Here is a 15,556-nt window from a genome sequence, read left to right as displayed (position 1 = left end):
AGGGGGTGGGGCTTACCTTCTCTTAGGGAATATTATTGGGCAGCACAATTAAGGCCTATGATATGCTGATGTAATCCTTCATATGACGCTCAATGGAAAGTTATTGAGGAGAGTCTGACCTCCATCCCCATATAAGCTATTATAGCAGACAGAAGCTTGCAAAATTTAATAAAAACTATTGAAAATCCATGGATCAAGTTGACTTTTAAAATTTGGGAAACAGTAATAAAAGAATATAAACTAGAAGAGGATATAGCAGTTCTTAAGTGGTGTGCATATGACACACATTTTGCTCCAAATAAATTGGACACCAGATTCAAAGATTGGACATATAAAGGATTAACAGCTTTATGTATGGTAATGGAGGAAGGCAGACTAATTAGTTTTGATAAAATGAAAGACAAATATTCATTAGAAACACAGGATTTTTATAGATGTCTACAGATGAGGCATTTTGTCAATAAAACGATAAAAGCTAAGGCTGAATTGAGTAAACAGCTGCTAGATGTATTTAAAAGGGCAGTTCAAATAAAAATAGAGGTATTATAGGTGACCTCTATAAAGGATTAACAAATATGAAATTACACTCAACCTTGTATATCAAAACAAAATGGAAAATGGAGGGAGGAATAGAGATAAAGGAGGAAGAATGGACAACAATATGGGCATATCAATGGAAATGTAGCAGCTCACAGAGCTGGCGGGAATTTGGGTGGAAATGCCTGATAAGATATTTTATTACACCTCTCCAAAAATCTCACTATGAAGGTAACCCTCCCGCTTGCTGGAGAAATTGTGGAAATACAAATGCAAATCACTATCATATTTTCTGGGACTGTCATGTTATTAAAACTTATTGGAAGGGAATACATGCAGCGATACACGAGACATTTGGAAGATATTTACCTTTGGAAAGTAAAACTCTACGTTTTGGACTTATGCCAGAAGGATGGACAAAGAACGATAAATACTTGTTTAATATTTTACTGGCAGCAGGCAAAAAAGCCATCACAAAAAAATGTCTTTCTTCAGAGAGCCCAGCTATGAACACGTGGATGAACATCACACTGGACATTTACAGAATGGAGAAAATGACAGCAGATGTGAACTACAAGAGGGACCTGTTTGTATCACGATGGAAGAAATGGATGGACTACATTAGAAAACGCAGGCCAGTTTTTGCTTTTGCATTAGATTTTGACTTTGTTAACTACTAGAAGACTAGAGGAAAAATTAGTTACATTAATGGAAACAAAAACACACTCCCTATATTTATTTATTTATTTTTCTTTCCTTTTTCTTTTTCCTTATGTATTTTTTATTTATGTTGTTTGTTGTTTCCTGTTTTGCTTCTTTTTCTTTTCTTCTTCTTCTTTCATTCTTATTGTATGGATATTTTAGTTGTTTAAATATAGAAAAAAAAAAAAAAAAATATATGTACTGAAAGAAAGCTGAAGTTGATGGTATTGTATAGTGATTCTAAAATGTCAATAAAAAAATAAATAAAAAAAAGCTGGAATCAAATGAGTCCAAGTCTTCTGGTGATTCAGCATCACATTCATCTTTGCTCCTTGTTCTGCATCCCCACCATGGACTTCATTCCTTTCCAAGCCAGCCTTGAGTGTCCTTTATTCAGCTCATGCTCTGCTTTACTTTTACATCTGATTTTAGCTGCTTTTCTGTTTTCTCTTTGCCAGAGGTTTCCTTAGCGTCATGGATTCTTTTCATTTTACTCAGCATGTGTCTGGTCCCACACACACCAAAGGACACACACTGGACCTTGTTTTTACTTTAGGTTTAAACATTGATTTTATTTGTACTGAGGACATTTTTATTTCGGATCATCATTGTATTCTTTTTAATCTGTCTTTCCATTTGTCCCTCTCTCCTATTCGACATGTGGTTAGCTCTCGCATCTTAACTTCCTCTAGTGCTGTTAAATTTTCCGATGCTTTTAATTTAGTTTTATCTCCTTATAATGATGTTCATTTTTTAACAAATCTTTTTAATAATCATTGTCTTTGTATTTTAGACAATGTTTGTCCTGTCAAAGTTAGACTAGCTCCGGTTTCAAAGTCGTCTCCCTGGTTAAATGACAGCATTCGCTTCTTAAAGCGTTGCTGCCGTAAGGTTGAGCGTTTATGGAGGAAAACGCGTTTGCATGTCCATCTCCTTCATTTAAAGGACCTTTTAGTCTCTTTTAACACTTCAGTTCGAGATGCGAGGGCGGCCTATTTCTCAGACTTAGTGTCTAAGAGCAGAGGTAACCCTAAGGTACTATTCGACACCATTAGTGATATTGTTGCACCTGCTCCACCTGCTGTCCCAATTTCATCAAATGAATATTGTGAAAAATTTCTTTCTTTCTTCGTTGAAAAAGTCAGTAACGTGAGGAACAATATCTCTCCTTCTGTGTCTCTCTTGTCTGATCCAACTCAAGCTAGGCCTGTAATGTTAGAAAGATTTTTACCTGCGTCCTTACCTGAGCTGGTCAAGTTGGTTAATTCAATGAAAGCATCCTCCTGCTCTCTTGATATTTTACCTGGATCTTTGTTTAAAAATGTCTTTCAGTCTATTGGTCCCTGTGTGCTCACAATTATCAATACCTCACTGGTTTCTGGTCAGGTCCCTGTTTATTGTAAGAATGCTGTTATTCACCCACTGTTAAAAAAACCTAAGCTTGATGCTTCTCTTCTCAGTAGCTACAGACCGATTTCAAAATTACCGTTCATTTCTAAGATTTTAGAAAAGGTTGTGGCTAAGCAGCTTATAGCTGTTCTAGATGAATACAGCATTCTGGATAAATTCCAATCTGGCTTTCGTAGAGCTCATTCTACTGAAACTACACTTCTTAGAGTCTCCAACGACATTTTGATGAGATGTGACGCAGGAGAATGCTCCGTTCTGTTGATGTTGGACCTGACCTCCGCCTTTGATACTGTGGACCATCATATTCTGCTAGATAGGCTGAGAGACTGGGTGGGTATATCAGGGGCTGCTTTGGACTGGTTTGAATCCTATTTGCATGAACGATCCTTTTCTGTGGCTACCTCTAAGTACAGTTCCTCTTCTACTTTTCTTACCTATGGTGTGCCGCAAGGTTCAGTTTTGGGGCCTTTATTGTTCTTACTGTATTTACTTCCTCTTCAACACTTATTAAGCACTTTTAAGGACATTTCGTATCACTGCTATGCAGATGATATTCAGGTATACATCTCCTTTAAGCCCCATGATGTTTCCAAGCTACAGATTTTGCACAAGCGCATAGACTCCATTAGATGTTGGATGGCTGGAAACTTTCTTCAACTAAATGAGGAGAAGACTGAAGTTCTTGTTTGTGCTCCTAAAAATTTTGTACCTGGTGTTATGGAAAACTTAGGTCCACTTGCTACATTTGCAAAACCGTCTATCAGGAGCCTTGGTGTTAGTATTGACTCAGCTCTGACTTTGGATGCCCATGTAAAATCTTTGGTTCGCTCCTGTTTTTATCATTTGAGAAACATTGCTAAGCTGAGTCCCATTGTATCGCGCTCCGAATTAGAAATTGTCATTCATGCATTTGTTTCATCTCGTCTGGACTACTGTAATTCTTTGTTTACTTGTTTATGTAAAGCCTCTTTGGAGCGTCTGCAAGTTGTTCAGAACGCTGCTGCAAAGCTTCTGACCAAGTCCTCCAAGTTTTCCCATGTCACACCCCTGCTGATTCAGCTGCACTGGCTCCCCGTTAAATTCAGGATCCAGTTTAAGGTTTTGACCTTGACTTTCAGGGCCCTGCATGGACAAGCACCAACATATATAAGTGAACTTTTACATCCATACATTCCCAGCAGGTCCCTGAGGTCATGTGACCAGGGCTTGCTTGCTGTCCAACACACGAGGCTGAAAACAAAAGGCGACAAAGCTTTTGGAACTGTGGCCCCCAGATTGTGGAACTCTCTCCCTTTGAGCCTGAGATCTGTGGACTCAGTGGTCGCTTTTAAAAAACAGCTAAAAACCCATCTTTTTAAACTTGCTTTTAGTTGATTTTTATTTTTAGGTTTTAGCTTCTGTGAAGCACTTTGTGATTTTTATCTTGAAACGTGCTATATAAATAAAGTTTTACTTACTTACTTTTCTTCTCTCCCTCATAACAAGACAGCTTCTTCTGCCTGAGAACATGTTGGAGTGATTTACTAATCCAGGGCTGATTTTTGGGGAAAATAGTTCCCTTTTTCCCAGAATGAAATGTAAGTAGAAATAAATGATCTAAGTGAGAACATGAGCCTTTAAAAATGCTCTTCTGAGGCTGCTGCCAGTGGTCAAAGCCTCCAACAAAGCTCTGTAAGTACATATGTGATCATAGCTTTAGCTTTTAAATGTTTATTCTAGTTAACACAGATCAGGTGGAACAACTCAAATAAAATATCAAAAATATTAAGTGGTCATCGGTACTCGGTTTGTTCAATACTGAATACAATGGAGCACAAATTGTCCACGTTTCTGAAATATTTCTGGGTGTAACTGTCACCAAAGTGCAATTTAGACCTGGCCTGTGGTTGTTATCTAAGTGATAATCATCAATTCTACTAAAACAAATACAAAATAAAGAAATTTGACACATTCTGTTGATATCAAAAGCACACTGAACAATTCAGTGTTGTTTTACTGCTGTTCTCTCTTCACTTCTTCTCCTCTGATTCTCTCCACATGTTGCTCTGCATCAGTGCTCAGTTTCTTGACAAAAACAAGATGAAATATTGCTAAATATAATAGTATCTCATTACGCTTCAACATAAGTGTTTTATTTTTGTAATTGTTTATCTGTTATTTTTCAGACTGAGTCACTGTGACCTGTCAGAGAGAAGCTGTGAAGCTCTGGCCTCAGGTCTCAGCTCTCAGACCTCTAATCTGAGACAGCTGGACCTGAGTAACAGTAACCTGAAGGATTCAGGCGTGAAGCTTCTGTCTGAAGGACTGAAGAGTCCACGCTGTACACTGGAAACTCTCAGGTGAGATCAAGCATTTTTCTTTCATCAACTGACAGAATTAGCAGATTAATAATAAGCCAGTCCTCTAATAAGAGGAGAAGTGGAGGTGTTTTGAAGGGCAACGTACTCTTATGTTAACAAGACAGGAAGTAGTTCCTGGGAACTGCTTCCTTTGTTATTGTCTAAGTAGAAACATGATGGTGAAACAGTGATGAGTTTGCAGAGGTGAATCCACAGCACACAACACAACAATGCTGTTGGGTGCTGAAAGCAGACTTCTCACAGATTCTGAGGCTGCAGGTTTCATCACTGTCCAACCAAAATTCACTGAACCAGCAGTAAATGAACGTCCAAAACGACGCTTCATGTTTAAAAAACAGATGATCAGGGGGATTTGTGTTTACATCTTTTTTGTGTGATCTGTTCACCTGCTGTTTCAGCTGTTTGGTGGTTGTTGAGATGGTTTTGTGACCTTTTAGCTGAGATTCTGACGTTTCTGTAGATACCACACATGTCTAATTACTTTGTATAGCATGAATGGCCATAACGAGGTTTTTAACAGTCAGAAAAGTTGTAAAACTTGAGAAAATATAGTTAAAAGTCCAAAACCTTCTACGTCTGGTGGCTTGTGGTAAGGAGCAGATCAAACAAGTAAAGAATTACGTTATAATTATAAATGGCTTCAACAGCACATTCAGGTCTGTGAGACTCATTCAGACACTGAGCCGTGGCTCTGTGCTATATGCACATATTTCTGCATCTCTGCCATTCAGACACACTTTATATATAGTTTATTTTATGTAGTATTCAATACTGAACTGTACATTTAGTCTTTTTAAAGGCAGCAAGTTTTATTCAGTGTTTTCATAAAAGCCTTATTTCTATCCATTTACTGCTATTAGGAAGAACACGTGAGGTTTAAGACCTGGACCAGTTTGAAACCTTTTGTCCTCCACAATGGAAAATGGGTGGAAATAAAAATGGGTCTCACTTTAGCCAGCTCCTAATTTTATCAGTTCTGCTCTCAGCGTCTCCTGTATATCTCCTATATAAATGTTGCACTCAGCTTTGTGCTCTCCAGTATCACTGAAATGCAGCCAGATGCTGCTCATTTTGCCTTTTCACTCTTTCCTGACACGCTTGCATTTCAATACAGCTCCCATTTCTCTGTGTACTGGTCTCTACCACTACCCTTGCTGTCTATGGGACATTTCCGTCTTCTTTCACATAATGGTATGATCCCAGTCTGTCTCTTAAAGTGTTTGGCCACATGGTTTGCTCATCAGAATAACATCTCAGCCGTGCTCACATTGATTATCAGCAAGCCTGAAAATTCATCAATATTTGACATACGAAATTATCTCAAGGCCTGGATTTGGCCCACGGGCCATATGTTTGACACCCCTGGTTTACACGGTTTGGTATTCAATGTACAACTGAGCTAGCTCTCAGCTAACTAGCAGACAAGCTAACTGCTGGGACTGCGTCTTTCTAACAAGAGAAGAACAAAAGAATTTATTGGTAAATCAGGGTGGAAAATAAGTATTTGGTCACCTCAAACATGGAAAATCTCTGGCTCTCACAGACCTGTAACGTCTTCTGTAAGACGCTTTTCTGTCCCCCACTCGTTACCTGTATGAATGGCACCTGTTTGAACTCATCATCTGTATAAAAGACACCTGTCCACAGCCTCAAACAGTCAGACTCCAAACTCCGCCATGGCCAAGACCAAAGAGCTTTCGAAGGACACCAGGAAAAGTATTGTAGACCTGCACCAGACTGGGAAGAGTGAATCTACAATAGGCAAGCAGCTTGGTGTGAAAAAATCAACTGTGGGAGCAATCATCAGAAAATGGAAGACATACAAGACCACTGATAATCTCCCTCGATCTGGGGCTCCACGCAAGATCTCATCCCGTGGGGTCAAAATGATCATGAGAACGGTGAGCAAAGATCCCAGAACCACACGGGGGGACCTGGTGAATGACCTGCAGAGAGCTGGGACCAAAGTAACAAAGGTCACCATCAGTAACACACTACAACGGCAGGGAATCAAATCCCGCAGTGCCAGACGTGTTCCGCTGCTGAAGCCAGTGCACGTCCAGGCCCGTCTGAAGTTTGCCAGAGAGCACATGGATGATACAGCAGAGGATTGGGAGAATGTCATGTGGTCAGATGAAACCAAAGTAGCACTTTTTGGTATAAACTCAACTCGTCGTGTTTGGAGGAAGAAGAATACTGAGTTGCATCCCAAGAACACCATACCTACTGTGAAGCATGGGGGTGGAAACATCATGCTATGGGGCTGTTTTTCTGCCAAGGGGACAGGACGACTGATCCGTGTTAAGGACAGAATGAATGGGGCCATGTATCGTGAGATTTTGAGCCAAAACCTCCTTCCATCAGTGAGAACTTTGAAGATGAAACGAGGCTGGGTCTTCCAACATGACAACGATCCAAAACACACCGCCCGGGCAACAAAGGAGTGGCTCCGTAAGAAGCATTTGAAAGTCCTGGAGTGGCCTAGCCAGTCTCCAGACCTCAACCCCATAGAAAATCTGTGGCGGGAGTTGAAAGTCCGTGTTGCACGGCGACAGCCCCAAAACATCACTGCTCTCGAGAAGATCTGCATGGAGGAATGGGCCAAAATACCAGCTACTGTGTGTGCAAACCTGGTAAAGACCTATAGTAAACGTTTGACCTCTGTTATTGCCAACAAAGGTTATGTTACAAAGTATTGAGTTGTATTTTTGTTATTGACCAAATACTTATTTTCCACCCTGATTTACCAATAAATTCTTTACAAATCCTACCATGTGGATTCATGGATTTTTTTTTCACATTCTGTCTCTCACAGTTGAAGTGGCCACGTAGGCAGGGGTCATCATCTGAGCTCTCCATCACCTGAGAGAGATGACAAAACACAGAATCACAGAGCATGAAACCAACGTTTCTCCTCCCAGAAGTTCAGTCACAGACCTGCAACAGAAACAAGAAGATTCAAATGACGCAGAGCTTTCATTTACTTATATCCACAAACATGTCCTCTACATATTCATGCTGTATTTACACACACATACAGAGGCTGTTTGTCTCTCACACACCGACAGGACACTGAGAAATACATCATGTTAAATATACCTGCAGGCTTCCAGCTGTGCACTTTGTCCCTGTCAGCTGTGATTGCCATGGCAACCTTGGTGTTGTGCGCGATGCAGGGACGTGTTCAAAGGCAGACGTCTGGCAGCAGCATCATATTTGATGCACTATCTGTACTGAGTGTGCTGACTTTATTTCAAATGTCCCACTGCTGTGCAACATGAATCACATGTTCTGCACGTTTCTGTAACTCCCAGGTAACCATGGTTACCCAGCCACGCCCAGTAGTCTCCAGAGAGACCAACAGCTGGTTCATGTTGTAACGCCGTGGCTTTCGTAGTCTCTCCTTTTTCTACAGCTCATGTGTTCTTCTTGTGACGCTGCGTCTTGAGGCTCATACATGCCGTCATTTGTTGATCCTAAGAACGTTCCTCAGACCGACTTCTTCAACAACAGATAACTTTAGTTGTATCAACACTGCCTCCTGGAGCAGTTTAAAATGAACATGTCAAAGCTCTGTACCTGTCTCCATGTTTCTGTCCCCGCCCCTTTCTCTCTGTCCTGGGTCATGTGAGCGCTGCAGTAGTATTAGGCCCACCCTCAATGCTCCCATTGGCTGAGACGCATAATGACGCCCATTTCAAGCCAGCACTGATCAACATCCCTCCTGTGACCCATGGCTTTTATATTCAGAGCCAGTGAGCACTTTCACAATAATCATGATTTTAAAAACTGTGATTAAAATAATTGCTGACGTTAATCAGTTAATGAGTTAACGAGATTATAACAGGTTAAGTTGCCCTAATAATTAGACTTTGGTGACAAACTGATGTGATCTCCATGTTTCCTTTGTTGGACTGTGGGCGAGTGTCAGAACTGAATGTACTGAGTAACATGTAGAGTTTAAATATGTGTCAGTTCCAGTTTTAGAGCTCTAAAGTGCAGCTATCATGTTAGGAATATGTTAGGAATAGACAGGAACACTGAGCACACTGAGGTCAAATCTTTATTTTACCACTCGCTGCATTCTTGATGTTCATGAATTCAGCAGCTTCATGATTGTCTGCAGCATTAATCTCATATTTCCATTAAAAGTGTTGAATTTGACTGTTTGATGTTCTTTATGATCTCTGGCACCAGTTCATCTGTAGGCTGAGCTCAGTCCATCCATTTAGTGAAAGGTCTCCTTGTTCTGTGAGCGTGCACAGATCCTGAAGCAGAAAGCCTGGGTTACAGAGAAATGATCATCACTGTGATGATGCTCATCATCTCTGACTGGGATTTGAGGTTTTGTCAAAGCAGCAAAGAAAGCCTGGCTATGTTGGACTGGGTGTGGAAGCAGCTCCCAGTTTGAGTTCAGGAGACAGACACCCTCTCTACTTTGAAGATCAGCTTCAAACTTTCCTTTTTGATAAAGCTTATAGTTCGAGCTGGATCAGGTGACCCTGAACCATCCCTTAGTTATGCTGCTATAGGCTCGGGCTGTTGGTGGACTTCCCATGATGCTCTGCTTTCTTCTCCCCACTTTTCACTCCTGATGCTTTTATATGTCACTACTGCATGTCCTTAACTTTTGTCTCTCTGTTTTGTTCTTGTCTCTCTGAGCTCATCTCTTCTCTTTCCCCTCACCCTGCAACCAGTCATGGTAGATGCTCCTCCTGGAGCCTGTTTTCACTGGGAGGATCTTTGTGTCAAAGGGAGTTCTTCTTCCCACCATCACCAAGTGCTGCTCACAGTGGAGGCGGTTACCTTACACTGTTAAACAGCTTCAGATGACTGTTGTTGTCTGTTGGGTATTGTCACTTATAAATAAATGGTAAATGGTAAATGGCCTGTATTTATATAGCGCCTTACTAGTCCCTAAGGACCCCAAAGCGCTTTACATATCCAGTCATCCACCCATTCACACACACATTCACACACTGGTGATGGCAGCTACATTGTAGCCACAGCCACCCTGGGGCGCACTGACAGAGGCGAGGCTGCCGGACACTGGCGCCACCGGGCCCTCTGACCACCACCAGTAGGCAACGGGTGAAGTGTCTTGCCCAAGGACACAACGACCGAGACTGTCCAAGCTGGGGCTCGAACCGGCAACCTTCCGATTACAAGGCGAACTCCCAACTCTTGAGCCACGATCGCCCTAAAGTTACAATGGACGGATAGATGTTATTGTGACAAAGAGAAAACAACTGTTGACAGATAGATTGTTGTTTTGTGTGTCTGCAGTCTGTCAGGCTGTCTGATCACAGAGGAAGGCTGTACTTCTCTGGCCTCAGCTCTGAGCTCCAACCCCTCCCATCTGAGAGAGCTGGACCTGAGCTACAATCATCCAGGTGACTCAGGAATGAAGCAGCTGTCGGCTGGACTGAAGGATCCAGGCTGGAGACTGGACACTCTCAGGTATGAAGAATGTCTGATAGAGGAGGAAGAGCTGGAAACATTTCCTGTGTCTTTCACTCACTTCCTGCAGGAATATTTTCAGGGACAGACACACTAGTCTAGCTGGATAGTTCATGGATATTTATGTAGGGGTCTCCAAGGAGTCTGTTTGCAGGAACATTTAGGTCACAGGTGTACCTGATATAGATACCAGTGTACCTAATAAAGTGTCAGCTAACATTTGGAAATGGAAGCTTAAATAATGACAAACTGTACATTCACAGCTGAATTCACAATAAATTTGTTCTCAAGTGCACATTTTTCTGTTATTGTTGTCAAACAACAGAATGAGAATGAAATATTGATTCTAACAGGGCCCATAAACAGCATTAGCTTAGCAGCATTAGCTTATCAGAGTTTCCATCATGGTCACACAAATCCTTAGCAGAGAAAAGTGTCACATCATTATAACACAAGATAAAAGGGTATTAGCATAAGCTACTAATGCTTATTCACCTCAAATTAGCTTTCGCTGCTAATGGTAGCCTACTTAGCATTAACTCCTCACTAATATAATGCTAATTCACATCAAATTAGCATTAGCTGCTCATATTGTTATAAGGAAAGAGAAAACGGTATTAGCATTAGCTACTAATAATTATTCAGCCCTAATTAGAATAAGCCTCTAAAAGCAGCCTACTTAGCATTAACTCCTCACATCGTTGTTACCCAACGGAAAAGAGTATTAGTATTAGCTACTATCATTTTTAATAAGTAAGAGAAAACAGTGTTAGCATTATTGAATAATGCTAATTCACACTAAATTAGAATTAGCTATTTACAAGAGCGTACTTAGAATTAGCCGCTCACATTGTTAAAAATTAAGGGAAAACAGTATTAGTATTAGCACATAATGCTAATTCACGTCAAAGTAGCATTAGTTAATAATGGCAGCCTACTTAGCATTAACTGCTCACTAATATAATGCTAATTCACATCAAATTAGCATTAGCTGCTCACATTGTTAAAAGGGAAGGGAAAACAATATTAGCATTAGCTGCTAATAATTATTCACCTAATTAGAGTTAGCCCCTAATGGCAGCCTAGTTAGCATTAATTCCTGACATCGTTATAATGCAGGGGAAAAGGGTTACCATTATCGGATAATGCTAATTTACATCAAATTAACAATAGTTAATAATGGCAGACTTTTCGTATCATTAGCTGCTGTCATTCTTACAAAGCAAAGGAAAACAATATGAGCATTAGCTGCTAATGCTTTTTAGTCTAAAATTAGCATTAGCCACTAATGGCAGCCTACTTAGCATTAACTCCTCACTAATATAATGCTAATTCACGTCAAATTAGCATTAGCTACTAATAATTATTCACCCCTAATTAGAATTAGCCGCTAATGGCAGTATACTTAGCATTAACTCCTCACATTGTTATAATGTAAGGGAAAAGAATTAGCATTATCTAATAATGTTGACCTTGGCCCACTGGAAAAGTTCAGAACTAAAGATTTAGGAGTGTTTCTCGATAGCTCTTTCTCATTTGAGAAACAAATGAATTCTGTTATTAAAACCAGCTGTAAGGTTTATATTATTGATTGTCATTTATGCTTAGAAATATTTACTCATATATGCTTAGAGTTGTATAATCGATTGCATAATGATAGAGGTTTGATCCTGAGTAGTCTGTAAAGACTCTGTGTGCCTTCCAGAGTGCTCTGGCATGCACACACCACTTGGGGCCATGAGAGAGGTCGTACCCTCTCTTACTGATTTATGGTGTAGGACAGGGGTCTCAAACTCAATTTAGCTGGGGGCCGCTGCAGGCAGAGTCTGGGTGAGGCTGGGCCGCATTAGGTTTTCCACAGGAAAGGCATGGTTAAAAAAATTCCAATCTTCTCAAATCTCTTTTTTTATTTTTTAACACAAAATATGAAAAATAAATAAACAAATTAAGAATTAATAAGAAAATAAATCAATCAGTAATACATAAATAAAACAATAATAAGATATTTTTAGTCAGTGAACTTGTGTGTTTCTTTCAGTCTTCTATATCTGCTGTATTTAGATTGAAATGTCTGTATTAACAGTTCTATAACCTTCTTCTGAACATGAATGGAACACTGTAGAAAATGAACTGTTCTTCTGAACATGGCTTCTCTTGCCTACTCCTTGCTGCTAGAGACCTGGCAGCGTTTCCTCTCGCATAGCCGAGCCAGATTTGGCCTGAGGGAGGAAGCAGTTGCAACCCTCAGTATGTCTTGAAGATGATCATCCGTAAGTCTGGACCTGTACTTGGACTTATTGAAGTTCAAAGTGGAGAAGAGCTTTTGGCACAAGTATGTGCTACCAAAAAGGCACATGGTCCGCTTGAACATTCGGGAAAGCCGAGGGAAACTAGGGCTCAAGTCTCTCAAAAATTGTCCAAGCTTGTCTGCTTTTCTACTCACCTCCCTGAACTTTGCTTTGAGTTCAGAGTTGCACTGCAGCTCAATGAGCTCCATTTGAAGCACAGAAGGGGCATCTTGCACATCAAAGGAGAAGGGGTCTGCAAAAATGTGAAAGGTGGCTCTGTGTGTCTTGAAGTCAGCAAATCTGTGATCAAATTCCTCCTGTAGCCTCAAAATGACATCAACATACTTGTCAGCACTGAATGGTGTGCCTGCATCCACGAGTGCCTTGCATGCTGGGAAATGGCAAAGGTTTGTAAGAGCCCTTTGTTAGGGGGACCGCTGGACTCTTAGCACCAGCTTTGGGGTCACAGGGTCACATCTGGAACGAACACACACACACACACACACACACACACACACACACACACTATGCACAGACTGGTACTCTTTGTTCATACCTGTGTAAGACGTCATAATGAACTTGTGCATATTCATGTAAGCTCAATAAAGAGCAGTGTTACGAGGGAGCAGACGAGAGCGACTGAGGTCAAGTGAAGGAACGGCGCTGTCACAGTTCTCTCCCTCATCAACTGTCTGGTTCCAGCGGTGGGTCTGTGCTAGACGACCCATCACCAGCTTTTTCCACTGGTTACCAGTACGTGGTAGAATCCACTTCCAGATCTGGTTGTCTTTAAATCTGTGAATGGATTGGCTCCATCTTATCTCTCTTTAACAAAAGAATCCAAGTGGAGCCCTCAGGTCTGCAGATAAGCAGCTTCTGACCAGAACTAGACGTAAAAACAGAGGTGAGCTTTATCGATGGCTGCAGCCAAACTCTGGAACAGTCGCCCTTCACATCAGGTCGTCACCAACACTGGACATTTTTAAAAGCCGGTTGGAAACACATTTGTACTCTGTAGCTTTCAATCCTGACCAGTCTTTATAGTCATTACTGTGTATGTTTCCTATTTTCTCTCTACTCTGTGCAGCACTTTGGCTCAAGCTGTTTTTAAATGTGCTGATAAATAAATGTAGATTTCTTTGAATAAAACAGTGGAGCCGAGCTTTGAGCTCAGTGTGTAACAGTGTGTGTGTGAGAGCCATGTAATGTCCATGTGTGCATGCTGACTGTGCTGCTCTGACCCCCCTCCTCCTTTCAGGGTGGAGCCTGCTGGAGTCCGATGGTTGAGACCAGGTCTGAGGAAGTGTAAGTGTGTTTTTAATGGGATTCATGAAAACAAAGCAGCACACATTCAACCATCTTCATCATGTCAGGAGTCATCATCAAAGTGTCAATCAATGAACAGATGATGGATCAATAACTGCAGCTGGATTGTGTTTGTTCTCTCCATCAGATTCCTGTCAACTCACAATCGACACAAACACAGTGAACACAGAGCTCCAACTGTCTGACAACAACAGGAAGGTGACACATGTGGAGGAGGTTCAGTCATATCCTGATCATCCAGACAGATTTGATTATGTTTATCAGCTGCTGTGTAGAAATGGTCTGACTGGTCGCTGTTACTGGGAGGTCGAGTGGAGAGGAGACGTTGATATATCAGTGAGTTACAGAAGCATCAGAAGGAAAGGAGGCAGTGATGACTGTTTGTTTGGAAACAATGATCAGTCCTGGAGTCTGGTCTGCTCTGATGATGGTCCTGGTTATGTCTGGCACAATAGAATAAAAACATCCATCTCCTCCTCCTCCTCCTCCTCCTCTGTCTCTAACAGAGCAGCAGTGTATGTGGACTGTCCTGCTGGCACTCTGTCCTTCTACAGAGTCTCCTCTGACACTCTGATCCACCTCCACACCTTCAACACCACATTCACTCAAACTCTTTATCCTGGGTTTATGTTCTATCCTGGTTCCTCAGTGTCCCTGTGCTGAGTGGAGTGTAAAGAGTGTCTCCTGTTACAGAAACACTCTGACTGTTGAACAGATAGTTCAGTCTGTACATGTCTGTCTCTTTCACTCACAAACACGTTTTCAGATTCATGGATTCAATCAGTTGATGTTTGAAACTCTTCCAAATGATTCCTTGTAAACTTCTTCCTCTTCAGTCACAAACAAACAGGAAGTGATGTCACATGTGTTCCTGTCCACACAGCAGAATGAGTCTATTGCTGACAGTGATGTACAAACAGAGTGAGCATTTCTGAGGCCCAAAATAAACTGAGTAGTTCACTGAATGAACAATGGACTGTGAGCTCAGCTCCTTCATCATTAGTATGGATTATATATGTATATGTATTATATTAGTATCATATATATCAGGTGCTGCTGCTTTCAGTCATTGTGCAAATGTGCTGTTTGTAAGGTTGTAAAGCTGCAGTCAGCTGAGACTGAAGAAGTCACCTGATCAGTGAGCAAACGTTTCTGAAAACGTCCAGATGAACAGAATCAACCTTTTGGGATCAGCCAGCAATGCAGCATCATTGTTGTTCAGCTTCAGAGGTTTGCAGGAATGAACTGATGACCAGAAACAGCTGCAAAGTCCAAGAAAATACCAGCTGGAGTTCAGCTGCATTTGAAGAAGTCAAAGAAAAGTAAGGATGGCAAAGGGCGACGTTTTCTTCCAAAGAGCTGCAAACATGGTCGACGCCTCATTAGAAGAATCATCTGGACATTTGTGAGGAACTCTAACCAAGAAAGCAACGTCACACAGATCCAACAGACAGTTTCCATGACTGCAAGTGT

The 15,556-nt window shown here is 41.2% G+C and overlaps 1 protein-coding gene across 1 annotated transcript; it reads left to right on the top strand.

Moving 5' to 3' along the window:
* The first annotated feature begins 10,413 nt into the window (after positions 1-10,413).
* On the top strand, positions 10,414-14,746 carry LOC146632988 (stonustoxin subunit beta-like). Its single transcript, XM_085351925.1, has 3 exons — positions 10,414-10,469; positions 14,016-14,062; positions 14,211-14,746. The coding sequence occupies exons 1-3, from the start codon at positions 10,414-10,416 to the stop codon at positions 14,744-14,746; spliced, it is 639 nt and encodes a 212-aa protein (XP_085208051.1).
* The last annotated feature ends 810 nt before the right edge of the window (positions 14,747-15,556 follow it).

Source organism: Diplotaxodon limnothrissa, linkage group LG4 (assembly GCF_057381915.1).
Source record: "Diplotaxodon limnothrissa isolate DT_005_m linkage group LG4, D_limnothrissa_male_GT1.1, whole genome shotgun sequence".
Classification (NCBI taxonomy): Eukaryota; Metazoa; Chordata; class Actinopteri; order Cichliformes; family Cichlidae; genus Diplotaxodon; species Diplotaxodon limnothrissa.
This window is presented reverse-complemented; position numbering and strand designations above follow the sequence as displayed.

Bases quoted from the DNA above. Each gene is read 5' to 3' on its own strand.
- LOC146632988 (XM_085351925.1), top strand. From the start codon at position 10,414: ATGAAGCAGCTGTCGGCTGGACTGAAGGATCCAGGCTGGAGACTGGAC. The intron at 10,470-14,015 runs GTATGAAGAATG...TCCTCCTTTCAG, and splicing joins TGGAGACTGGACACTCTCAG to GGTGGAGCCTGCTGGAGTCC. The intron at 14,063-14,210 runs GTAAGTGTGTTT...TCTCTCCATCAG, and splicing joins GAGACCAGGTCTGAGGAAGT to ATTCCTGTCAACTCACAATC.